At 40.8% G+C, this 26,139-nt stretch overlaps 1 protein-coding gene and 1 pseudogene across 7 annotated transcripts in view; one reads left to right on the plus strand and one right to left on the minus strand.

Moving 5' to 3' along the window:
* The first annotated feature begins 3,473 nt into the window (after positions 1–3,473).
* On the plus strand, positions 3,474–3,923 carry LOC121943874 (annotated as a pseudogene).
* Positions 3,924–7,818: 3,895 nt separating this feature from the next.
* Positions 7,819–26,139, minus strand: part of LOC121944795 (TNF receptor-associated factor 2-like) — a 45,733-nt gene continuing 27,412 nt past the window's right edge. For 4 of the 7 annotated variants that reach the window (XM_042488696.1, XM_042488698.1, XM_042488697.1 and 1 more), the window contains 6 exons: positions 21,316–21,390; positions 21,108–21,182; positions 13,251–13,733; positions 12,218–12,395; positions 11,933–12,081; positions 7,822–9,591 (listed from right to left, as the gene is read on the minus strand). In XM_042488696.1, coding sequence (XP_042344630.1) covers positions 9,373–9,591; positions 11,933–12,081; positions 12,218–12,395; positions 13,251–13,733; positions 21,108–21,182; positions 21,316–21,390 — 1,179 coding nt within the window. In that variant the 3' untranslated portion in view covers positions 7,822–9,372. Of the gene's footprint in view, positions 9,592–11,932; positions 12,082–12,217; positions 12,396–13,250; positions 13,734–21,107; positions 21,183–21,315; positions 21,391–26,139 lie in introns of all 7 variants that reach the window. The other 3 variants (XM_042488693.1, XM_042488692.1, XM_042488699.1) reach the window with 3 other exon arrangements.

Genomic DNA, 26,139 nt, shown 5'->3' on the forward strand with positions numbered 1-26,139 from the left:
GCGCCCCTGGCAATTCAGTCTACATATGCCAAAACTGCAACTCAGATGAGGAGTCTGACTAGTGAGCTCAGGTTTTGTTTGAGGTTTTCTTTTGTCCCAGGACCAGTTTAAGTGACAGTTTCATAATGCATGTTTCATAATATTTCATTTTATTTCATGTTATTTCATAAGATGCATGTGCTCCCGGCAATTCAATCTACATAAGCTATGCCAAAACTGCAACTCAGATGAGGAGTCTGACTAGTGAGATTTTCTTTTGTTCCAGGACCAGTTTAAGTGTCAGTTTCGTAATGCATGTTGCATAATATTTCATGTTATTTCATGTTTCATGTTATTTCATGAGTAATAAAAGTGAATTATTGTCATTTATTCACTTTCAATTAAAAAAAATAACAACAACAATAATTTTGTCCTTATTTTATTGGTTGCAAAATCCAGTGTGACATCTTACCCCACATAGTGTGACAATTTACCCGTTGGTGGGGCAACTTGTCACATGGTGACAATCTCCATTAGATTGCTTGTAACTCTGCACTGACACAAGATATGAAAATGACATGAATACAAAATATATACCTGAGACTTTGGTCTTTCATCTGGTACATTTTTTTTATATATAATGTTTTGATTCCAAGATATATATATGAGTGTAAAAAGTGTGACAATATGCCCCGGTCTCCCCTAACTCCGTCAAGCCAACGGGAATACTTTTGATTACTTCTGTGAGTTTAATTGAAAAGGGACATTCCGCGATCCGCCGTCAACTCTGCCACGGATCTGAAGGCAACATCTGCTGTACAAAATTGTCAGCATCCGCCGCCTGCCCTTAAAGACTTTGTTTAAAGATTTTTACCGGTTCGCTGAGGCGAATACCGAGGCCAGTTAAAGTCCGCCGCACACCGACTCCATCATCCCTGCCGCCGCCGCCTTTCAGTGGGTCACCTCGTCTGGAAGACGCGCAACAGCCCTCTACTGGAGCAAAGCGACGATCTGGACCTCCCTGGAGAAGTCTGTTCAAGTCGGCAAAAGTAGGCAAAATAACATCTTCTAAGGATCAGAGTTGATGTCATATAGCGATGTTCTAACTGAATTGCTGAATATTAATTTACTATTCCGCGAGCTTCCCCGCTCCAGACGGTCACACATCTCTCCCCACTATTGTCTGTAATTAATCATATACCTCACCTGAATACAGGTTACATTACCTTGTTCCCTTTCCGTTGTTTAACCTCATTTATATGCCATATTTCTTATTCTGTTTTATTATCACTTCATATAAATTAAATACAAGGCTTCACTTATCGCCAAGTCGTTGTCTGTGAATATTATTTCATGAGAGAAACAAGATCAATGTATACAGGATAAACGGTACAGATTGTGAGACTGATTAAAATAATGACATGTTATAACACTGTCATAATTAAAGATTTATTTTTTTCTGAATGGAGAATGGTGCCCCTTTTACTTTAACGAGTGCAAAAGTCCAAATTTTAAGGTAGTTATTAATATCCGCTACACAGTTATGTTGTGAACATCACTGACCATGCAGACAATTATTTGTCAGGTAGGAGAGCTACCATAGCTTTTGTGGGCTGACATCCTTGTGTGTTTTATCAGCTGACAGTCACATGGTTGTTGCTGCTGCCTGACAGCTTTCCCAGCCCTGGCACTGGCACTGGCACACTGAAATGGAGCGGACCCAGTCTTCATTAGCAGTGTTAACATAGGCACTTTTTATTGGCATTTTTGTTTTCGTTAGCATTTTTTTCGGCTTCATAATCTTATGAATCTTAGATAACACTAGTAGTGTTTACAGTCAGAGTGCAGGTCATAGATGATTACAAGGACAACTTAAAAGCAATGAATAGGCAAATAAACATAGTTTTACAGTGCTGAAAGTTTGAAAAGGTTAAGCGAGTTTGGGTGAGTTGCTGCTGAGCTCCAGCTGTTGTTGACCAGCGCATCATGGTGTGATGGGTCTTATCTAAAGACACGGTCAATGATCAGAAGAATACAGTCCAGTATTCAACCATATAAAAACACAACCATCCATGCAAAGGAAAGTGATATTATTGTTCCTGGGGACAAATATGGATGCTCTACGAAGAGCAGCAGCCCTTGAATTCTTTTAAGATGTGTAATGCTCTTAGAGTTATGGAAAGTAACAGAGAAGTTCTACATTTATTCAAGTAGCATTGTGTAGCCAGTCTTGGTGGGGCTGGGGCTGTCGTAGTAGCACTGTTTGAGGTCTATTTGTAGCAGTGCTGTTTTTTGTTCTTCTTTAATCTGCCCAATTTTTCATGTCACAGCTCCTCAGATTTATCTTTGGATCCTTTAAAGTCCCTTTGGATGGCAACCATTGGACTAACCTCTATATTAAATGTTGCCATATTTTTGCAGCCAGAAGTGACCATATTTTGATGGGAGGTTAGAGCTCTTGTGGAGCGAGAGGTGGATTGGACTGCAGCCCTGAACTATGTGTAACTTTAAAACCTTAAAAAAATGTAACAGATGAGTTACATAAAAATTTCCCCCCCCGTACAGCTTTCATGGACACGGAAATGAGCTATAGAGACCAAAAACATTTTTTGTACACTGTCAAATCTGAAGAAAAATAAAATAAATCGATTGCCTTGAAAAAGTAAAGTAATTAAGCTTAATTTACGAGCACTTTATATCAACTGTTAAGTTTACATGAAATTTAGCTTTATTTACTTAGCCTTGGCTGTAAAGCCTGTAATATGGACGTCTTACCATATCTGTATCAGAGACCATATATACAGTCTATGGTCTGTATTTAAATTACTGGTTATCAGTGAGCAGCGCGGAGCAGTGACAGTAACTAAAAGGTACTGAACGTAGTATTTACTTAAAGTTGAGCTGTGTATTAATACACGGGGCAATATTACAAGGCACCACCTTTATTATATTTTTGTGGGCACAACACTGTTTGACTCTGTTAATTTAATTTCTCCGCTTGTTATTACGATATGATTTCCTGATAAGTTGTATGTATATTTTTGTGTGTGTGTTTGTGTGTGTGTGTGTGTGTGTGTGAGAGAGAGAGAGAGAGACATAAATATACCATTATCTGATTATCACCTAAATATTAAAACCGATAGCACCGCTGTCGTTATACCGCCGATCAGCGGCTGTTGCTAATAAGCTAAGCTTCTATGCTGTTCGCTTCGAGCACTCGACTCAGGTAACTTGTGTAAGCGAGCCAGTGAGTCGGAGTCAACGCTCGGGTACACTCAGCCGCGTTTGGCTGTCGTAAATCACTTCTACGCATGCTCTATGGGCCAGTAGATCCAGGTATTTTACACTTTTCTTAACCCAGAAAAGAGTTTTCTCTGCTTCATGCGCCGCTGAGCAGTTCTCATAGGAATGAGCGAGGCCACGCCCCCACGGCTGTATCCAGATTTCACTATAATACATCCATGCTCTCACTCCGAAAGCCCGGAAAGAAGGAAAGAAACATGGATGTCCGAACTGGTTTCATTATTTTGATCTACTTGATGGGATTCACCTGTGCATTCCCGGTGAAATTCCTTGACTGCGGTTCCTCTTTTGGCAAAGTGGTGGACATCAACCCTTGGACCACTCAGCCATGCCAGCTACACAAAGAACAGTTCTACAGTGTCGATGTGACATTCACCAGTGCTGTGGAGAGCCAGATGAGCACTGCAGTGGTTCACTGTGTTATCGCTGGAGATCCCATCTACTTCCCCATTCCGATAGAAGATGGCTGTAAGTCAAGTGTCCCATCCAGAAGCAGCAGAAGTAAAGCTATATGACCGCACTTCCTGCCTGAGTGGAAGCCTGAGTATCCCGCAGTAAAGCTGGTTGTGAATTGGGAACTGGAAGACAACCACAAACAAGATCTGCTCTGCATCAGGTTCCTAGTTCAGATTGTGAGCTAATCTCACAACAGTGTCTCCTCACAAGTGTTTTTTTTAAAGGGATTCAGCTTTGAGTAAAAACCTGAAGAATGTGAATGATTCTAGTGAAGATCTCATTTTATTCATTAATCAAATTGATTTTTAAGATGTATGTCTTTCTCTAGTTTGCAAGACTTTGCCACATTCACAAATCTTGAATCATGCAGATATAAATGACTGATTTTTGATGTGACCTTAACAGTTAATTTTAAGTGATGCGGATATGAAACAATGCGGTCAATGTGTGTGAATGACCCTGAATCACATTTCACTGCAGTGTAAACATCTTGTCTCACTGGCTGCTGTGTAGTCAGAAAAGGTACATACCCTATTGCACTACATTGAACTGTTCCTGCTGTGCTACGTGTATTTTATCTTACTTTTTTTAATTCACCACTCATAATTGTGTAATCACCATTGTGCAATATATTTATGCATGTGTGCAATTTTATTTATCTATTTATTCTATTTTTATGTACAGTGTTTCTTAGTGTTTCTACTTTTTCAGAGCCAGTTGCAACAAAATTTTATTCAATGTACACTGTTGTGCATAACTGGGATGACAATAAAGTTGATATATCTATCTATCTATCTAGATAGACAGATCAATAGGTAGATCTATTGATCACTATTCCTCACTAAAACAAAAGTTTTAAAAGTACTACTTCCTCACTAAAACTTTTGTTTTCTTACTGAACTTATGTGACGTACAAGATGTATGGAATTAGATTTTGTCAGTTAATATAAAAATACATTCTAACAGATAAATCTAATCTGTAAAAAAAAAGGCTGGCTGTGGCTCAGAGGTAGAGCAGATTGTCCTAATTGGAAGGTCAGCAGTTTGATCCCTGCCTCCTTAAGTGGGCAAGATACTGACCCAAATTGCTCCTGATGCTGCATCATTGAAGTGTGTTTCATTCCAGTGTCCCAAGTGCCTGAAGTTCAGTCACTCCTTTTCACTTTTTACACCTGTGCTTTTCCTCCTGTGACCAACATGCCCTCTGAAATAACCTAAAACTGGCATGCTGCTGCTTTGTGGATTGCCATTGGCGTTGAGCACCCCCATGTGGTTAAAGCATGTTATCATAGTCCCACTGTGTTGTAGTGGTTTTCCACTTGAAGCAGATGTGTGAATGTTCAATTACATGATTGATAAACAAAGCACTTCTTTGCATAGAGGGACTCTTTAAACTTTTAATTAAACAAAATTAAATACAAATATGGAACAAATGTCCAACAGTACAAAGAGTTCACTAATACACAAGTTACTATCAACACTATGTAGCAGAGAGAAAAACATATAGATTCCAGTTTGATGTCATTGCTACAGATAAAAGCTCTTTATTTTAATCTCAACATGGGCTTTAGAGAGATCCAAAAACAGAGAAATAGATATGTCAGGAAATCAAACATCAAACTGACCCATTTCAGTTTGACTGTTGTGAAGTGTTTTTTGAAATACATACATCACATTGACATATTGTTTATTCTGTTGCAATAACAGTGAGGCAGTGTGGCATTTTCTATCATCAATATCACTGATACAGCATGACATCAACCGGCTCTAATGGGATAAGGTTTCCTAGCTGGAGTCCAGAGAAGGTTCTGTCAGATCCATTCAACAGATCAAGCTACACACACAGGTGGATGCCTTTAGATGTGAGTTAGCAGAATGAAATGTGAAGCCCTTTAGTTGTGATCAGCAGCTATAAAAGACAAATAAGTCCCATCCTACCTCAGGTCACACATCTGACAACACAGGGCTCAGAGAAACATCCATACAGAGCTGCTGAGCACAAAGTAGCACATAGGGACAGACAATGTAGCAGCTAGTTTATTTGAGGCCACAGTCATACATGCAAAGTGTTGTCTGCACACTGTGCAATGAGAAGAACACATTCCAAAGAGGAAAGACAGGAGGACACGTCTCTGTAGTAACAAGAAAGTAAAAGTTTACAATCTGTGCTTAAAGAGCTACAGCCTACTGATGCATCTTCACACAAACTGACCACAGCATGCTTTTAAACTGTCTCAACATAAAATAGATTTTTTTTCTAGAATATATACAATCTATATATTATTCAGATATGTTAAACTTTTTTCACAGCAGCACATACTTCATCAAACTCAGTAACACTGTCAAAGTTTGTACCAAAATGATATCACATGCTCATATGCTGTATATATTGATAATAAAATCATAAAAAAAATAAAATGCTGGTCTACAGTACAAACCGTTGTTAGGTATATGGATTTTGTTCTTACTGAAAGATCTCATGCACAGAGAGCCTTCAGTATTTGTTTAGAGGTTTCAAACATGCTGGATATGTTTGGATGAAGATGCCAAGGGCTTGGTGTGAACGATAATCTGACCTTACTGAATCTATGATGACATCAAGTCAGACTGTAACATTCACTAGTTTTATGTCTGCAAGGGAAAACATTCTTAGTCACATAACACAGTTCATGGAGAGGAGGTGGGGAGGGCTTCATAACGGACAACAATTTAAAAATGTAAGATCAAAATTAAAAATGCACTGCACAGCTCAAAAGTTTCACATTTTGGTAGGTTTAAACTCACAGGAAAGCACATCCACAAACAAGCTGGCTCATGGAACATACTAAAAGGTACAGGCACTTCTTTCTCTGTAAAAAGTAGGTCAGTTCAAAGCTGCAAGGAAAGTTAAAAATAGGAAAGTATTACAATAACATCGATCATTTCCTCTTTTAATACCTCAGCTCTGCCCCCATCCTGAAGCCTCTGAATGTCTGGGTGTCTAAGCACAGCCAAAGGCTGCACCCATATAGAAATATCATTTAATGTCTTCACAAAGGCTTCACATCCCTTTCTGAATTTCATGTTACCAGTTAAATGTCCAGACACCACCTACAATATCTAATTATGCACTTGTATTAGAGTGTAAAAGCCAAAATGCAGCATGTTGATGAAGTAATTTAGGAGATATATCCATCAACATGCTTTCAAATAAAAAGACTAGTTGTGATGATAGAGAGAAATGTGTCATTCATGCAGTGATTCAGTACATGTCCCAAAATTTTGAGAAGAGTAATAACTGTCCTTTGGTGGAGAAACCCACAGAAACTCACTGACTGGTGTTACGTTTGCATTTGTTTTTTGATGTTTAACGCTGTTTGACCTAACACAATCAAGCCCCACCCAACACCTGAGGATGGATCTCAGCAAAGCAAATTACTATAATAATATCACAAACTGATTTTTGTTTGCTAATTTACAATGTGAACATGTACAAAACATACACCCTAAGTTGAAGCATGTTTTTATTTTGCACAATGACTTGAATATTACATAAACAGAAAAGCATTGCATTTTATGTTTCTATGTGCTGGTGGGCCATCATGATAAGAGTATGCATAATATGAGGTTGATTTCACTACAGAAGAGACTTTATGATCACTAAAATAAGATGTGAAAAAAAGTGTATATATCAGTACCGCTTCTTGGCCAATTGAGTTGTTATATATTGGCATATCTGATATCGGCAAAAAATCCAATATTGTGCATCACTACAAAATACCAGATCTTGAACCAAATTATCAATCAACCTACATTACCATTTGCAAAGCCCCATGATCTTACTATCAGGGCACAAAAATGTTTGCACCTTTACAAATACATTTGGAGAACAGCACCACAAACTGTGATTAATAGAAACGAATCCTTTGCAAAGACACAGTAGTGAACATATTTTACACATACCTCTCATTTAGGTAAATATGTAAAAGGTCATTGTTCAGATTTATTCAATATTCAATTTTGGCCATTTCAATATCTCTGGTTTATTAAATTTTACAAATTGCAACAATAAAACAGATTACAACCTTGTTAAAATCTTCAAAGAAAATGTGCATATGCAAACAAAAAGTTTAATATAAAAAGATATTTACTGGCTCAATCAGACTATGTATGCAAATATAAGTTTTATTTTTCAGTAAAATATGTCACAACTCCATTTGGGGAAAATCAGCCTGACCACCATTGCTGTACTGGACAAACAGCCAAGAAAGTGTTGCAAGCTAAGGTGCATCTTCCACAGATCCAACATGCAACTAACAGCAAAGGAATGGAACAGTGCACACATTTATGCACGCACATACACATACACACAATTTATGGAATACAGCCAATGTCCACCACCACGTATGATTATCATTGAACACATGACTTGTGAGATGGAGGCTGTTAAGAAACCGTAAACAAGTCAGACTGCACTACAAACTGTGTGCAAAGTGAAGTAACACTCTGAAGGCTACACGGGCTTCACACTGTTATTGGAACTGTACATTGTGAATGCAACAGACAAGATTAAAACAAATTATAAATGACCAAATGTCAAGCATTTAATGCAAACAGTGGACACAAGTGCCTAGACCTGCTTGATCTGTGGCTGTGTTCGTAGGCCATTTCATCTACATAGCAGCTGTGTCACTGATCTAAGGCCCATTATTTTTCAGTTTTTCATTTAAAAACAAAATCTGTAAATTTATTGGTGTTTGAAATTTCAGACCTTAACAATACAAAAATACAATACAAAAACAAAATCAGATAACAAAAATACAGTTTGCATCACAAGCACTTTGTAGTTTAACAGCTGTACTATCAATATTTTCATATTAACAGTGGGCCAAATGACAGTGTGGTATGAAAGGGGCCACTCACAGTAACATATCCAGACAGATTATAACCCAACTCTGCAAATCCCCTCAGATCCACACACCTTTTGAGCATCTTTTGACTGTTTCTATTTTACTGGTTTGGTTGACGGCTTTCTTCAGGCTTGTTGTTAGCAGCAGCTTGAAGGTTTAACATTGACTTAACATTCACCAAGTTGCCAGACACATGACTCCTGATGCCTGACCTGCTGGATGTTTACTAACACGTTAGCCAAATCAACTTCTTAAGTCCATAAAATCAAACATGTAATTTGTAGCTTGTTAATTAACATAGCTTTAATTCTTTTAAGGAAGTTGAAGTAGTTAGGCTAGCTACTAGTTAAGGCTAAATTATTTTGGAACATAAGATAGCAGCTAGCAGCAAGAACTGCTTTTATCACAAGAGGAACTTACTGCTGCAGAAGACAAGGTTTGAATGTGAATGGACACAAAATTAGTGTAAAATTCTGTGATTTTTCTGCATAAAACTGTCCAAGAGAATCCTCATCAATGGAACAAGTAGCCATGGGACCATCACGGGATATTAGAAATAATGTCATCTCAGTTGTCTACTCTCACAAACATGTTCTACATAAGTCTTGGAATGCAGTTCAAGTACTATTTGCAAAGTGAGAAATTAACACCTGTCACCAGCCAAATACTGGCATATATCCTGTGTTGTTTCAAACAGGTTAGTAGCAACAAAAGGCAGGTTTGGATTTATGCCCTAATCCTTTACCTAGAGCCCAGTGAGGTCTACAATGGCCTTGAGGAAGATGGTGTCATCTCGTATGTAGGAGTTCTTAGATTCCAGCTTGGAGAGCGGGCAGAAGAGTGGGCAACCACTGGCGATGTTCATATCGCTGACAGGCCTCTGGAAGGACGAGGAGGAGATGTCGGGCCGGAAGGCATCGATGATGTGCTCCCTGTTGTTCTGGTCGAGCAGCATTAGGGTGACCTGGGTACAGATGTTAAGACTATAGCCTCACATCTGCACTGATAGACCCAATAATGGACCTCTAGTCTACAGCATGTTTGCACTTTAAAGTGCTCTATCGACCATGCATAAAACATTAAACTAACATTTTCTAGGAAAACCACATCTATGCACTATGACGACATTCATAGTGAATTATAATGCATTCATGATGCTCTATGAATACACTGTAGGCTAATAGCAAACATTCATTCTAGTGGCTAACTTAGCTTGCAGATTGCCAGGTATGGGGGCAGCAGTTAGCTAGCTTCAGCATCAGTAAGCATTATGTGTGTTTATGAGTGTATTCATAAAGCATTATGAATTCATTATAATTAACTATGAATGCCGTCATAATGCATAATAGATGTGATCTTCATAGAAAGTGTTACCAAAATGAATAATGGATCATAGAAAAGTTAAATCAGTGTGTGATTATAAAAAGTATGTTTTCTTTAATGTACGAAAATAAGATTCATTGTGTTTTCCTTTTACCTTTGAATGAGCTGTTTTTATCTAAATAGAGAGTGAGTCCTGGTTTATGGATATCAACATGTTGCAATGCCATGTTTCTACAGTAGCCTAGATCAGACAAACCAAAACAGGTGAGACTATTTGCGTTTTCATGCTAGTCACTGTAGCCCAACTGTGATGAGCAGTGCCAGAGTTGTTTGTAATGTGAAAGTGCTTTATTCAGGGTTTCTAGGGGTTAAAATCACCACTGATCTGTTTGTTTTGGAGCAAAAGGGACCTTTGTGGATAATTCAGCTTCCAGTAAAAACCTCCAGAATGTCTGGATCGGAAAGTTTACCACACATTAACCTACAAGAGAAAAGGGGTGAGCATGTTGTGAGTGAACAGCTCGTCCCTGAGATGCCAAACCACACTGGAGATAAACTGATTTGTTATGCAAAACTGCTTTATTTGGTTAGCTGCTTTAGGGCCTGGTTTGTTTGTTTTGGAGAGGAAGAGATCTCTGTGGACAATTCAGTTCCTGTAAAAACCTCCTGAACAATGAAAACTGAAGGAATTTTAACCAGGAGAAGTTTTAGATGGCTGCAGTCTGCTTTCTACAGCTAGACGCCACCAAATCCCCCCCAAAATCCCCAAATAACATTTACACACTTCACCTTTAAAAAAACTAAAATATTGGTGCAATAAGCCAATAAAGTCAAAAGAAGCCAAATTAGTTGCTGGCAAAAAAATAGAAAAACATCAAAATACGAGACAGTGTGATAAAACTATAACACTATCATTCCTTATGTTAAAGTTTGAAGTGTGGTTAGCCTCGTTAAACTAGCCACATTTCACTCTTTATGCTAAGCTAGGCTAACCAAATGTTGACTGCAGCTCTGTGCTTTAAAGTCACAGTAACATATCAGGTACTGCATGTCCAGCTCGTAGATGGGGTATACGTACATACTGTATATACAGTGGTGGAGAGGCATAACAAGCTTTTACTTAAAGAGATATTTCACCTGTAAAATGACCACATGTATGTCATCTACTCATGTGGGCATTATTTAAAACACATCAGTGCAAACAGTCTCATGCATGGCTGAGTCATAAGCCTGGGAACTCTTACCCAAACTCTACTGATGTGTACAACCCAACCTAGGACCTGAACTGGCCTAGGCATCCTGCGCATGCTCCACATTCCCTAGGACAGGCTTTGACTCGGAAATCGAACAGCATAAATTCATAGAGGAAAATTGGGAAAACAACAGAAGAAGACGGGAAAACAAGACAACAACATGACAGTACCACGTAAAGCATAGAGTGTGTACTTAATGTACAGCACTGAAAAGTTAAATAATTTGTCATAGTTATATATGGACCAAGGTACTTTTTAATAGTTAGATTTTTTGTTACAATTGACACAGTCAAAAACCAGAAATGGGTTGTTTTTTAGTTTTTCTGATTTTGGAGAAAAAACAAAAATGACAATTCAACTCTATTGAATCCATGTATCATTCGTTCAATTAATATTCAATTACGAATCGAAAAACGATAAATTTTTTTAAAAAAAAGGGTTGTTTTCCGTTTTTTCCTTTTTGAAATGAAAACAAATAAATCAAAATTTGTTTGTTTTTCAATATACTGTTTGTTAACAAGGATCAAATAAAGGAAAGTTGAAATCAGCAGATGCTCCAGCGATGCTCCAAAATATGTGTCAGAAGATTCTGTGCTCAGCACGGAACCAAGGGAAAAGGGCACGTATCAGACAGAGAGCTGAAGAGGGCGGTGCATGGCTAATGACCTGACATTGTTCAAAGTAATAAAAAACTGTTACTCAGAGAGCCCTGATTAAAATGAGTGTTACCTTCTGGTTAAAAGGCCACTTCAGGAGTGCGTCGCTGTGTCCTCTCATCACCACAAAGAACAGAGACAAGTGGGTGCCGCGGCCCGTTCCATCACCATTCAGGTAGATCCTCAGGCACATCTTGTAGCCATATTTACTGGTATAAAAGGCTGGAAAACATAATGCACCAATAAAGTGTGAAGATGTCTTTTATTCACTGCAAGAAGTGAAAATACTGAATCTGACAGATGCCTCATCCTTGTGTGGATTATAGCTTAAATTTCAGTCATCATATGAAGTTGTTACCAGGAGAGAACATGGCAGGGGCTCTGCCAGCTACCGCATCCTGCCTCTTCTTGGTGAAATCTGAGATCTTCCACACAAAGATGCCATCATATGTTGCTGCAGACATTTCCCTCATTTTCCCCTCCATCTCCACAATAGACAGGTCCCTCAGACTCACCGTCCTCTCAAGCTGACGAACCTGCAGCACAGCAACAAATGAACAAAACAGTTAACTCATCTTAAAGTTACACTGTGCAGGATTTTACTCAAAGACAATGTATAAACTCATACAGCAGTTGGGTGGCTGTGGCTCAGAATCAGAAGGTCAGCGGTTCGATCCCTGGTTCCTCATGTCCTCATGTCAAAGTATCCTTGGGCAACATATTGAATCCCAATTTGCTCCCAATGCTGCATCATCAGAGTGTGCATGCGTATGAATGATGACTACCTAGGTGACACTTTGTACAGTAGCCTCTGCCACTACTGTGTGAATGTGTGTGTGTGAATGGGTGAATGGGTGCACAGTTGAGGTCAGCATGTAGTGATTAAGCGCCACACCGTTAGCAGTATGCATATAAGAGGACGCTACAAAAATCATAAACACAGCGCCAAAAAATGCAATATAGTGCAGCAAAATGCCAAGCAGACTGGGCTGGGGTTATCTGTAACTTTTACTTTGACTGGAGATACTGTTTACAAACAGTAGCCAACAAATTCAACCAATCACCTTTAATCAGCAGTCTCTGTGTCCTCAGTGAAACCGAAACTGATGCTCCCTGTAATGGAGTGCTACAATGTAATGTGGCAAATGTGATGGACATGCTCCAATCAACTTTTGATTGATCAATGAGAAATTATTCTATGAAGTTAACTATGGGGTCAATATCATCCTATAGAGAATTATAGTGAGAATTACATGTGCTAATCAAGATCATTACAATTTGTGGATGAGGAGACCCTTTCAAATCTAATTTGCCCTTGGAATCATTTAGATTGAAACTTAATGTGGTGGAAGTCACAGCTAGACTGCAGCAGTCATGTGTCATTTAGTCACCTTGTTGTTAAGGATCTCAATCTTGTCTTGGTCCAGTCGATGTTGGCGGTTGTATGCCTCCATGGTGGTGCAGGAGCGCTCCATCTCTCTGTTGAGGACGCACACAATGTTCTCAAATGTGTTCACTTTGAGCTCCAGCTCCTGGCAGCGTCGGCTCAGCTCAGCCACCTTTGACTTTTCACTCTGGAGCTGCAGCTCCAAGGCAGCACCCATGGCACTGGGCAGTGGCGTGAAAGAGGTGGCCAGGGTCGGGGCACATGCACCCTGTACGGAAACTGAACCGCCCCCACCCAGCTGACTCATCTTCATCTCCAGGTCCCTGAGGGACTGGTGAAGTTCTTGCAGCTTATGGCTGGCCACTTCCAGGTTCTGAGGCTGCAGGCTCTCCAGGCTCACCTTGATACCCATGATAAAATGTAGGAGCAAGTTGAGGTGTTCATACGAACACTGCCGCTCGTGGTCGTGGATCCTCTCTTTCTCCACCTCCACTCAAAGAAACACACAAGCATAGGACACATTAGGAACACAAACAAGTTGGTGAAGATTCTCAGTCATCCAGGTCATGGTAATTCCAAGTGCTATATCACAGACAACTGGACTTGCTTGAGTTTCTTGAAGATGTTTCACCTCTTATCAGAAAGGCGTCCTTAGTTATAACAGACTGGTTGGGAGTCTGTGTGGGTGTGGACCTTTAGAATGTTACTGAGGTCACATGTGAGCTCTGCATTTCAAAGTGGTCAGGGTCACATATGAGTCGTTGACCCCCCTGGCCTTCATGCACGTCAATAGGGTAAGATGGATCCAGGTGTAAATGGGTTTTAAGCTATATTAGTCATTCCAGTTTGATATAGAGGGCATCTTCACCATCGTGCGAGATCAACGAGCACTCGCGGTATCTCTAAGCCTGTGTAAACAAGTGTCTACATGCTACATGTAAGCCTCCCCCACACACAAAGAGAGACTTCTGGAGTTGGCAGCAAGCAACAAGTCCCTTTTTTGGGTTTAAAATAACAGTGTGTGGGGGAGCCTTCCAGGTAGCATGTAAACATTTGGCACGTTGGGGCTTCAGGACACTTGGATTACTTTGGACGAGCAGTAAGGAGACATTTTGAGGTTTTAATAAGTATTTTTTTAACGTCTGAATCCTGGTCACCATTTGCTTAAGTTGTTTTGGTAGTGTTTTGTAGACTACAAAACTTCCCTTGACTCTCCATCGACATGAGTGTGAGGTGATAATGAGTGAATTTTTATTTTTGGGTGAACTATTCCTTTAACATCCATTCACACCTCGACCCATTCAACCCTAACAATCCACATGATGACCAGGTGGGTCATCGACTCACAAGTGACCATAATGAGTCTGAAACTCAGAGTTCACATGTGACCTCAACAATTCTCTAAGGGTCCACATCACACAGGGTTTAAAGCCAGCGACGCCCAGCCAGTCTGTTAGGACTGAGCCTCTTGGATGAGAGGTGAAACATCTTCAAGAAACTCTAGTAAGTCCAGTTGCCTATGATATAGCACTAAGAAACACAACAGTACTCATCCAATCCAGACACAGATGACATTTGCATGATTGTATGTGAGATTGTGCCACAGGAGAAGCAAATATTAAAAGCATTCAGCAAATGAAAAATGGAGCTAATAATAGATAGTCTATACAAAGTATTCTTACTCTTAATTTTCATACTTTAACCATGTTGATAGTGAACAACAGAAAAAATGTTCCAAATGCTTTTAGAGATTGCAAATTTAATATTATGGAGACTAGCTACATGTAATGACTTGTAATAAACCTGATTAGTCAGTTTCCTGTCAAAAACCACAAGATAAAGAAAAAAAAGATCCAAAATGAAGATGATAAATTGAGGGGAAGGAATATCCTTCAGAGGACAGTAAGGTCAATACAAAAAAACAAAAAAACAAACAAAAACAAAAAACAAAAAGTGGAACAGCAGTAAATCTGGCTAGAGAAGTGATTGACCCTGTGAAATGGGCCACTAGGGCTCAAGGTATACAGAAAGGCAAAAAGGTATTTGGCAGCCACCGATTGTGCAAATTGTCCCACTTAAAAAGATGAGAGAGGTCTATAATTTTCATCATAGGTACATTTCAATGGAAATCACATTGTATGATTTTTAAACAATTTATTTGTAAATTTTTGTGCAAAACAAGTATTTGGCACCTACAAACAAGCAAGAATTCTGGCTCTCACAGACCTTTTACTTCTTCTTTAAGAAGCTCTTCTATCCTCCCCTCGTTACCTGTATTAATGGCACATGTTTAAACTCTATCTGTATAAAAGACACCTGTCCACACCTTCAAACAGTCAGACTCCAACCTCCCCCATGGCCAAGACCAGAGAGATGTCTAAAAACACCAGGGACAACATTGTAGACCTGCACAAGGCTGGGATGAGTCAATCTACAATAGGCAAGCAGCTTGGTGAGAAGAGATCAACTGTTGGAGCAATACTTAGAAAATGGAAGAAATACAAGATCACTGACAATCTCCCTGACCTGGCGCTCCATGCAAGATCTCACCTCCTGGGGTACAAATGATCTTTAGAACGGTGAGGAATCAGCCCAGAACTACACGGGGGGACCTGGTCAATGACCTGAAGAGAGCTGGGACCACAGTAACAAAGGTTACTATTAGTAACACACTACGTCATTATGGATTAAAATTCTGCAGTGCCCGAAAGGTCCCCCTGCTTAAGCCAGCACATGTTCAGGTCCAGAGGAGGATTGGGAGAATGTCATGTGGTCAGATGAGACCAAAACAGAACTTTTTGGTAATAACTCCACTCGCCGTGTATGGAGGGGGAAGATGCTGAGTTGCATCCCAAGAACACTATACCCACTGTGAAGCATGGGGGCAGCTTTTCTGCAAAGGGGACAAGACGACTGATCGGTATTAAGGAAAGGATGAATGGGGCCATGTATCGTGAGATTTTCAGTGAGAGCTGAGAGATCAGTGAGAGCACTGAAGATGAAACGTGGCTGGGTCTTCCAGCATGACAATGATCCCAAACACACCACCCGGGCAACGAAGGAGTGGCTCTGTAAGGTTTCAAGGTCCTGGAGTGGCCTAACCAGTCTCCAGACCTCAACCCAATAAAAAATCTGTGGAGGGAGTTGGAAGTTTGTGTTGCCCAGCGACAGCCCCAAAACATCACAGCTCTAGAGAAGATCTGCATGGAAGAATGGGCCAAAATACCAGCTACAGTGTGTGCAAACCTGGTGAGGACCTACAGGAAACTGCCAGTTTTCTGAGAGCTCCTACACCAGAGAAGAGCTCATGAACATCAGGGCCTCAACCCCTGATGATTTATTCCCGGAGTTTATTGCGCCTTCCGTGGATTTATTGGACATTCTGGTCAAAGGTGCACTCACTTTGGCTCATGCAGTGAAGCGCCGGAGGAGAGGGAGACGCGCCGGTGCGCTTGTGCGTCTCCGTAAGCGCGGACGTCGCACACCTTTACCTGGGATATTTCTCTCCAACGTGCGCTCACTGGGAAATAAACTGGACGAATTTCAGGTACTGTTTGGGAAGAACAGAGACTTCTCTTCATCTTCTGTTCTGTGCTTCACGGAGACGTGGCTGTGTGGAACGACACCGGACTCTGCACTGCAGCTGGCAGGATTCCAACTCCTCAGAGCGGATCGCCACACGGAGCTGTCCGGCAAGATGAAAGGTGGAGGTATCTGTTTTTACATGAACAGTGGCTGGTGTAACGACGTGACAGTGATCCTTCAGCACTGCTCTCCTCATCTGGAATCTTTTATTATCAACTGCAAACCTTTTTATTCCCCCCGTGAGTTTGCTTCATTCATTCTGGTTGGTGTTTACATCCCACCGTCGGCTAACGTGCAGGACGCACAACGCACGCTCGCTGACCAGATTCTCTGTGTGGAGCGGACCTACCCGGACTCTTTTGTCATTGTGCTTGGTGACTTTAATAAAGGTAACCTCTCACATAAACTCCCTAAATACAGACAGTTAATCAAATGTTCAACCAGAGAGGAGAACATTTTGGATCACTGTTACACCACATTAAGCGGTGCCTATCACGCCATCCCCCGTGCTGCACTGGGACTCTCGGACCACGTGATGGTCCATCTGATTCCTGCATACAGGCAGAAACTGAAGCTCTGTAAACCTGTTGTGAGGGAATCAAAACAGTGGACCAGTGGAGCAGTGGAGAATCTCCAGGCGTGTTTGGACTGCACTGCCTAGGATGTTTTCAGTCTGCTGCTATCCAAAACTCTGGATGAGTTTACAGATGCTGTGACGTCCTACATCAGCTTCTGTGAGGACAACTGTATACCAACACGGACCAGGGTGAGTTATAACAATGACAAGACCTGGTTCACAGCAAAACTCAGACAGCTCAGGTCAGACAAAGAGGCAGCTTTCAGGAGTGGGTACAGAGACGGTTTCAGAGAGGCAAAGTATGCGTTTAGCAAGGAGGTGAGAAGAGCTAAACGTTTGTACTCTGAGAAACTCCAACACCAGTTCTCAGCCGGTGACACTGCCTCTGTGTGGAGGGGGCTCAGGCAGATAACCAACTACAAACCCAAAGCCCCACAAGCTGCCAATGACTTGCGTCTGGCCAACAGCCTGAATGAGTTTTACTGTAGATTTGAAAGACAATGGGACAGTCCTGACTCCATCCCCCATCACACCTCTGACCAGCCACAACCCTCCACCTGCACCTCCCCCATCTCAGCAGGAGCTTCACCACAGCTGCCCACCTCAGAAGCTCCCAACTCATCCTCCCCCTACCCCCCAGTGACACCTTTCTCCATCCAGGAGAAGGATGTCAACAGACTGTTCAAGAGGCAGAACCCCCGCAAAGCAAGTGGGCCGGACTCTGTCTCTCCATCCACCCTGAGGCACTGTGCTGATCAGCTGTCTCCAGTGTTCACAGACATTTTCAACACCTCACTGGAGACATGCCACGTACCGGCCTGCTTCAAGGCCTCCACAATCATCCCTGTTCCCAAGAAGCTGAGGACAACAGGTCTCAATGACTACAGACCCGTCGCCTTGACCTCTGTGGTTATGAAGTCATTTGGGCGCCTCATGCTTCCACACATCAAAGACATTACTGACTCACACCTGGACCCCCTACAGTTTGCCTACAGAGCCAACAGGTCTGTAGATGATGCAGTTAACCTGGCCTTGATTTCATCCTCCAGCACCTGGACTCCCCAGGATCCTATGCCAGGATCATGTTTGTGGATTTCAGCTCTGCCTTCAACACAATCATCCCAGCTCTCCTGCAGGACAAGCTCTCCCAGCTGAACGTGCCAGACTCCACTTGCGGGTGGATCACAGACTTCCTGTCTGACAGGAGGCAGCATGTAAAGCTGGGAAAACACATCTCTGACTCCCGGCCTATCAGCACTGGATCCCCTCAGGGCTGTGTTCTTCCCCTCTGCTATTCTCCCTGTACACCAACAGCTGCACCTCCAGTCACCAGTCTGGTCAGTCAAGCTCCTGAAGTTCGCGGACGACACGACCCTCATTGGGCTCATCTCTGATGGAGATGAGTCCGCCTACAGGAGGGAGACAGACCGTCTGGTGTCCTGGTGCAGCTTGAACAATCTGGAGCTCAACGCTCTAAAGACAGTGGAGATGATTGTAGACTTCAGAAGGAACACAGACCCACTCACCCCCATCACCCTGAGAGATTCTCCAGTGGTCACGGTGGAGTCCTTCTGCTTCCTGGGCACCATCATCACCCAGGACCTCAAGTGGGAGCTGAACATCAGCTCTCTTACCAAAAAAGCCCAACAGAGGATGTACTTCCTGCGGCAGCTGAGGAAGTTCAACCTGCCAGTGAAGATGATGGTGCACTTCTACACCTCCATCATCGAGTCCATCCTCACCTCCTCCATCACCATCTGGTACGCTGCAGCTACTGCCAAGGACAAGCGCAGGCTGCAGCGTATCATCCGCTCTGCTGAAAAGGTCATCAGCCGCAGTCTGCCTTCCCTCCAGGACTTGTACGCCTCCAGGACTCTGAGGCATGCAGGTAAGATTGTGGCCGATCCCTCCCACCCTGGACACAAACTCTTTCAATCACTCCCCTCTGGCAGGAGGCTTCGGTCCATCAAGACCAGAACCTCACGCCACAAGAACAGTTTCTTCCCGTCTGCCACCGGCCTCATAAACAAGGCCCAGGTCCCCCACTGACGCACTCTCCTCATAGACTGTACGTTACATTAACGTGTTCATTAATGCACATCACCGGCACTGCTGCTGGTCATGCGGCACATCCACACCATAAAGTTGCACTCAAACCTGTATAAATGTGAATTCCAATGTAAATATCAATATATATCTTGCACTCCAACCATTCTTGTATATAACACTTTAATTTCATGGTTCTGTTTCTTGCACTGTTACACTGTTACTTGTGTTACTTGTTTTGTTTTGCACTGCTAGACTCGTACTTTTATATTTTATATTTGTATCTTCTATTTTATGTGTTTTCTTTTTTTCTATATTTATGTTGCACCAACCCACCAGAACAAATTCCTCGTATTGTGTTAACTATACCTGGCAATAAATCTTTTTCTGATTCTGATTCTGATTCTGAAACGTTTGACCTCTGTCATTGCCAACAAAAGTTACATTACAAAGTATTGAGTTGAACTTTTGTTATTGACCAAATATTTATTTTCTGCACCATTATAGAAATAAATTGTTTAAAAATCATACAATGTGATTTCCTGGATTTATATTTCACATTCTGTCTCACACAGTTGAAGTGTACCTATGATGAAAATTACAGACCTCTCTCATCTTTTCAAGTGGGACAACTTGCACAATCGGTGGTTGCCAAATACTTTTTTGCCCCACAGTACAAAGAGGCAGCTCAGAGGGCAGACGAGATTAAAGCAGTTCCAAACAGCTACACTGGAAGGTGAGATGAGAAGCCGGTTGCCATAGAGTGGAGCAAGGCAGGTTAATCATTCAAGGGGAATTTCTAATATGGGGATACTAGCTGGTTCCAACAAGCATTTCTATTGGAGTATAGCAGTGCACAGTGAGGCCTGTGGAGAATGCTGCCTCTGTGTTTCACCTGTTGCAGCTTTATGGCTGTTGAAAAAACTTCTTGGCTGTTGTTTCTTTCAGAGTCTGCCATATGGCTTTTAGTCTGTGGTCATTGTATAAATGTATATTATTTGCTGCAAAACTTTAGTCCCTTAGATGTTGTTCATTTTAGTCTGGATTAGTCTTTTAAGGCTGTTACTGCTGCTGCCCATAAGTGATGTGATGGGCCAACTACTGCAATCCTAATTTGTTTCATATTTGAACTTAAGTCTCCATTGGTGGATTTAACATGTTTTCATTTTTTGTTGATCAGCATCAAAAAAACCATTTCATGTGTAATTACAAAAACATGTAAAAAAGTCCTAGTTAAGGGAATACCTTATAAAGGCACGATGCACACACACGCACAGGCTTCATACTCAATAACACAGGATTTATTTCCAGGCATGTTGCAACAAATAACTGTTGAATTTTATATTGACTTTGTAAAGTCTACTGTTTCATTGATAATACTGTTTTATTTTTCATAATTTAGATTATTTACTTGGAAAAATTATTTTATTTTTAAAAATATTATTTTATTTTTATTTATTTTATTTTATTTTTATTTTTTAGTTAAATCATTGGTCTGAACATTAGTTTAGTCAATTTAGAAGGTCTTTCTTACCACTAAGTGGTAGATTTGGTTGAATTTTGCCAAGTTATACATGATCCAGCATGACCCAGTAGTTGTTACATCAGCCACTGTTATACATATAGCAAATGATGACAAAAATGTCTACTTACAGACGTATCGCAGCCAACAACATGAAATCTGCATGGTGCTTTAAATTTACTGCAGAACTTAATATGGTCCACATACTGCAAAACAAAACAATGAAAGAAGCTAATGATCTATAGAATACATTGTAGAATTGGATCCATAGCTAAATGGTAAATGAGAACACTCCAAAAGTATTATGAGAAATCACTTGAATATTAATATGTGAAATACCTTCTCCCTAGGGATCTTTTTCTTTGCACAACCTTCACAAATCATCGGGTACTTTGGACAGATTTCATCATGAGCCTAAAGAGAGTAAGGAAACTTTAAGTTAGTTCACAATATGAGGAATATCAAAGGAAGTCAAAAGAGGCATGTTTCATAACAAAGATAAGGCTAAATATATATTTAGGCCCATACAATTTAACATTGTATGAGTTTTTGTTCATGCTCATCTATAAATAAATGGATAGGAGGGCTGTCAGTGTTCTAGGCATCGATGGGGTCTTTACTCAAAAAAAGCAATGTGTTTATGTATTGCCCATTACTTGTTACTTTGACTATTGCACTACTTTACTTAATTAGTATAAAAAAATAATTTGTTACAGTACTTGTTACATCCACCAAATTGCCCGAGATGCACGGTCACTAAAGTGTCAGTTAACCATAAAAGAATGCCAAACCCTCCATATGTCAACATATGAGAGCAGAACAAGGATCAGGAGAATCAGGACTGTGCTGCAACAGGCTAGCCTGGTAAGACCATCCTGATGGCGTGAGCTCAACATTCAGTTTCACTCTGTATCAATCTGGACTCTCTGTCACCTCAAACACTCCAGAAATTACAATCCAGTCTGGCCAATCAGGGAATTGCATTGTAGTTGAAAACCTAAACAGCACAGAATGCGTCATTGAAGTTGTAGTTGTAGACCTGTTTGCAAAACAGTAATAGCTCCTGAAGCAACAAGCACCAACTCTAACATTAGCAGAGTAACACAGCGATAAGTGGAGTTACTGCAGAAATAGAATCAATAATTAATTATTATAATATTATTATTAATTAAACAAGAACAAGAGGATGCACTCGCAGAGTTTCTCAGAGGAAAAATGTTTTCATCGATTTTCTGGCTGGATTGTTGTTTGGCCACTGATTGGCTGACGGAGGAGCGGATTCAAGAGGCTGCAAAGCTGGGGATCACAGCCATGCATATCAGTCATTACTGAACAGTGCCTGTGTTTTAAATCTTATTTTTTATTTGCTGTTGTGTTTTAGTTCCCACACTTCTTACTGAAAACAAAATTGCATCTACAACCAAAACTGTATGTATTAATCTGTACTTTCACTTGTATGTTAATGTTTAAAGAAGAGAGATATATATAAATATATATAGTGGGCGCTTCCATAGTGTGGTTGTATATATATACGCATGGGACTCTTATCAACACCTCTTATCAACACCTACGATATTTGTACGTAACATCACATGCTATCATAGAGTGCATTTAGTAATTTTAAGTCTATTACTATTGTTATATGATATGCTATTGTTACCATTATTGCTGAGCTTCTCTCCCCCTCACTCTGTCTCTCTTTCCTCTTCGTCATTACTGGAATTTAATTGTTATTTACAAGGGTCTAAGGGCAGAGGGATGTCGTATGCTGTGTTTTGTGATAATGGGCTTCATAAATAAAATTGAATTGAATTGAAATATTGACTAAAATGATTTATATCAATAGGCCTAAATAAATAATATAAGAGATGAATCTTCTTACCCCATTAGATGATGACAGACTTAAAAGGAAAAAAACACATTTAAATGACTAATAACATGCATTTAATTGGCTAAACTAACTCATGTACTCACTCAAACTAACTCATTCACTCACCAAACCATGTCTGTTTAACAGACCGATCCAGCTTATTTGACATGTTATCACATAACAGGTGGTTATAACTCATGAGGAAGAGACCTTCAAACTGTTCATCTGACTTGGAGTCAGCACAGACTGCCCAGCAGGCTGAAGAACCCCTCCACAGTTGCACCAGACACTGTCGCTTTGTCAGCTTTGTCAGCACGTCATTGATTTTTTTCTCTGTCTGCCAGTTATGCAGATAATTGAAGATTGCGTGGGATGACACAAGTAAAGAAAAATTATATTATTAGTACAACAGGGATTTTGAAACACAACATTATTATTCTTTGTCTTTTATCTAGAGAATTCTAGCTACATGCCTAGGAACTACAGTTCCTGTAGTTTGTACGTAGCATGTACACAGAGTACAGACAGAGGGCTCCATCCATCTCTGTATTTAACGGTGATAATAAATGAGCTTAAAGTTTGGTTAAAGTACTGTCAGTTATTTCAATATCTGGCATTCCTAAAGTGAAGCAGAGAGACCAAGACCAAGAGTTTTTCATCTCATATGTTTGGGCAAGTGTTTAAGCTGTTGTGCATTTAACAGAAACAGCCATCGGCTTAATATATGCAAAGCTACAGAGCCCTGGCAAGATTCCACCTGACTCTTAAGTCTCTTGTACATGCATACTGTACGGAGTCGGACAGAGACTGGAGGGAGGGGTTTTCATGGCTTATGTTGGCGGCAAGAAAGGCTGTACAGGAAAGAGCGGGCTGTAACTCAAATGAGCTGGTCTTTGGACATTCTGTGCGCTCTTTTAGCATTGCTGAAGGATGGCTGTGTTGTCATTGAGCAGCCAAAGAGCAGAACTGAGTATGTGTATGGCACAGGAAAGGTTGGGTGTGTCTCATAGTAAAATGAAGATGCTGAATGCTCTTAAAGGTAACACAGGAATACAGTTGCCTGATTCAGAGGACTCGAGCTGAGTACTCCTGAGGAATTAAAGCTCGGCTCCAGTGTTGCACTGGCCCTCTGTCTCCACCTGGATGCATCCCATCTAGTGTCTGCACATTTTGGCCTGTGTTTGGTTTTGTTTTGCTTGACAGCACCCTACACTTCACTATGCACCCCAACTCACATCTATGTTACGGATTTTACTGACTGACCACACTTAATATTTAGCCAGTTCTTTACTTGTTTATTTTGTTGCAATAAACAATTCATGTTTTACCATCATCCATTGTCCCTTCCCATATTAGTCATGGGCTAGGAGTCAGGTTATGACACTGAATCCAAAGCAATATTTTACTTTCTGTTTAAAAGCCTACGAAAGAAGGGAGAGACTATATATCAGTGAGCTACACTGAAGGTACAGCCAGTGTCTGTTCGGTTAGAACATTAGACCCTTTTGTACAAAAAAGAGAAACAGCCCTGAAATCACTTACACAACACCCACCAGACTTCATTTTAAATTCATTGTAGCATGTAGGTAGCCACCATATTTCACATCTACCTGGGTTGATTTTAACCATACCACTTTTTGATTGTTCAAACAGTGGGAAGACAAACCAAGAAGCTTTTTTCTGAGTTTTTGTTTGTTTGTGTCTGTTGACTTTGAATGTAGTTTGTTTTACAATGATAAAATTAACCTAATTAAATGGAGTCTGGTGGGTTTGACTATATTGGTTTTGGGACTGTTTCTGGTTAAACAAAAAAGATCTTAGTTTCTAACAATAAGGTAGGGATCTTTCCATTATCTTGTTAGAGACATATAATAATAATAATGTGAGGCTGACATTGGCAAAAACAAGCACTTTCAGGGGATGTTAATTAACTATGTGAGCATGTCTTGAGTGTTTACATTGCAGTCTGGCCAGTAGTCTCCGTCAGTACTTGACCATTAACAAAAATTGTTGGCATGGTAATGAGTGCTTTGTTTTCCCCCTCAGTGTAAAAGGATGTGGCGTTTTGCAGGTGTTGCCATAAATACTGACTGTATTTATAAGCAATTTTTTGTCCTTTTGATGGCAATGAAAAGCTTGTACCAAGGACTAATTTCCTTTTTTGCTTCAAAAATGAATGTTGTCCTTAACTTAGTCACGTCCTGGGAAGTCTGACTTGTTACAATGTTAGGATATGACAGCTAGTGTGTAAATTGAAGCTCACTTCACTATTAGCCCACCTCAGAAACAAGCTATGGGACACTGGGCCTCATACAACAACACTGTCTTTATCTATCTTTTATTTTCACTCAAGTTTTTGGTAAGAGAAAATAAATGAGAAATCAACTCCAGATGCACCAAACATTCCCAACTATCCAAATGTGCTCTGACCGGGTATGTTCTATGATGAATTCTGCTTGATCATGGTAAATGGTAAATGGTAAATGGAATACACTTGCATTGCGCTTTCCTAGTCTTTTGACCACTCAAATGCTTTCACACATTATCACATTCAGTCACTCACACACACATTCACACATTGGTGGCTGAGGCTACTGTACAAGGTGCCAGGAGGTACAAGGAGTTCAGTATCTTGCCCAAGGATGCTTTGACATGTTGCCTAGAGGAGCTGGGGATTGAACTGCTCATCTTCAGATTAGAGAACGACATGCTCTACCCCTGAGCCATTAGCTCATGTAACACCGCGTAAACACTATAGAAGAGCAGGTTTAGAGCTGTGTGCAAGGACTCTGGTACATGGCCAAGACTAGGGAGATGACACCAAAAATGCTGTAAGAAGAAGAACTTCTACAGTAGTGAAATTGACGTTGGCCTAAAATTAAATAAACGTAAAGTATATGTGATTAAAGTATTAAAAGTATGCATAAATATAGTATATATAAGAAGCTGGAACCATGAAATGTTTTTTGCATGAAAAATGACTTACAGGATTATAAAAATTACTGCCAATTAAAGCTGCAAGCAGCGATGAATGGGCCCTCGCACCCCCACATATGTCGTGGCTCTGGTGGGACTCCAGGTGAAGCGCCCGTTCATTTCTGTGAAAGTCGGATAATATACGCAAAGAGTTTGGACCCTAAAGTGAGCTGTGAGACACAGTCTCCCCAGCGTGTCCTGGATCTTCCCTGGGGCCTCCTACCGGTGGGACGTGCCCTGACACCTCACCAGGGAGGCGTCCTGGAGGCATCCTAATTAGATGCCCGAGCCACCTCATCTGGCTCTTCTCAATGCGG

The sequence above is a fragment of the Plectropomus leopardus genome, chromosome 6 (genome assembly GCF_008729295.1).
Source record: "Plectropomus leopardus isolate mb chromosome 6, YSFRI_Pleo_2.0, whole genome shotgun sequence".
Taxonomy (NCBI): Eukaryota; Metazoa; Chordata; class Actinopteri; order Perciformes; family Serranidae; genus Plectropomus; species Plectropomus leopardus.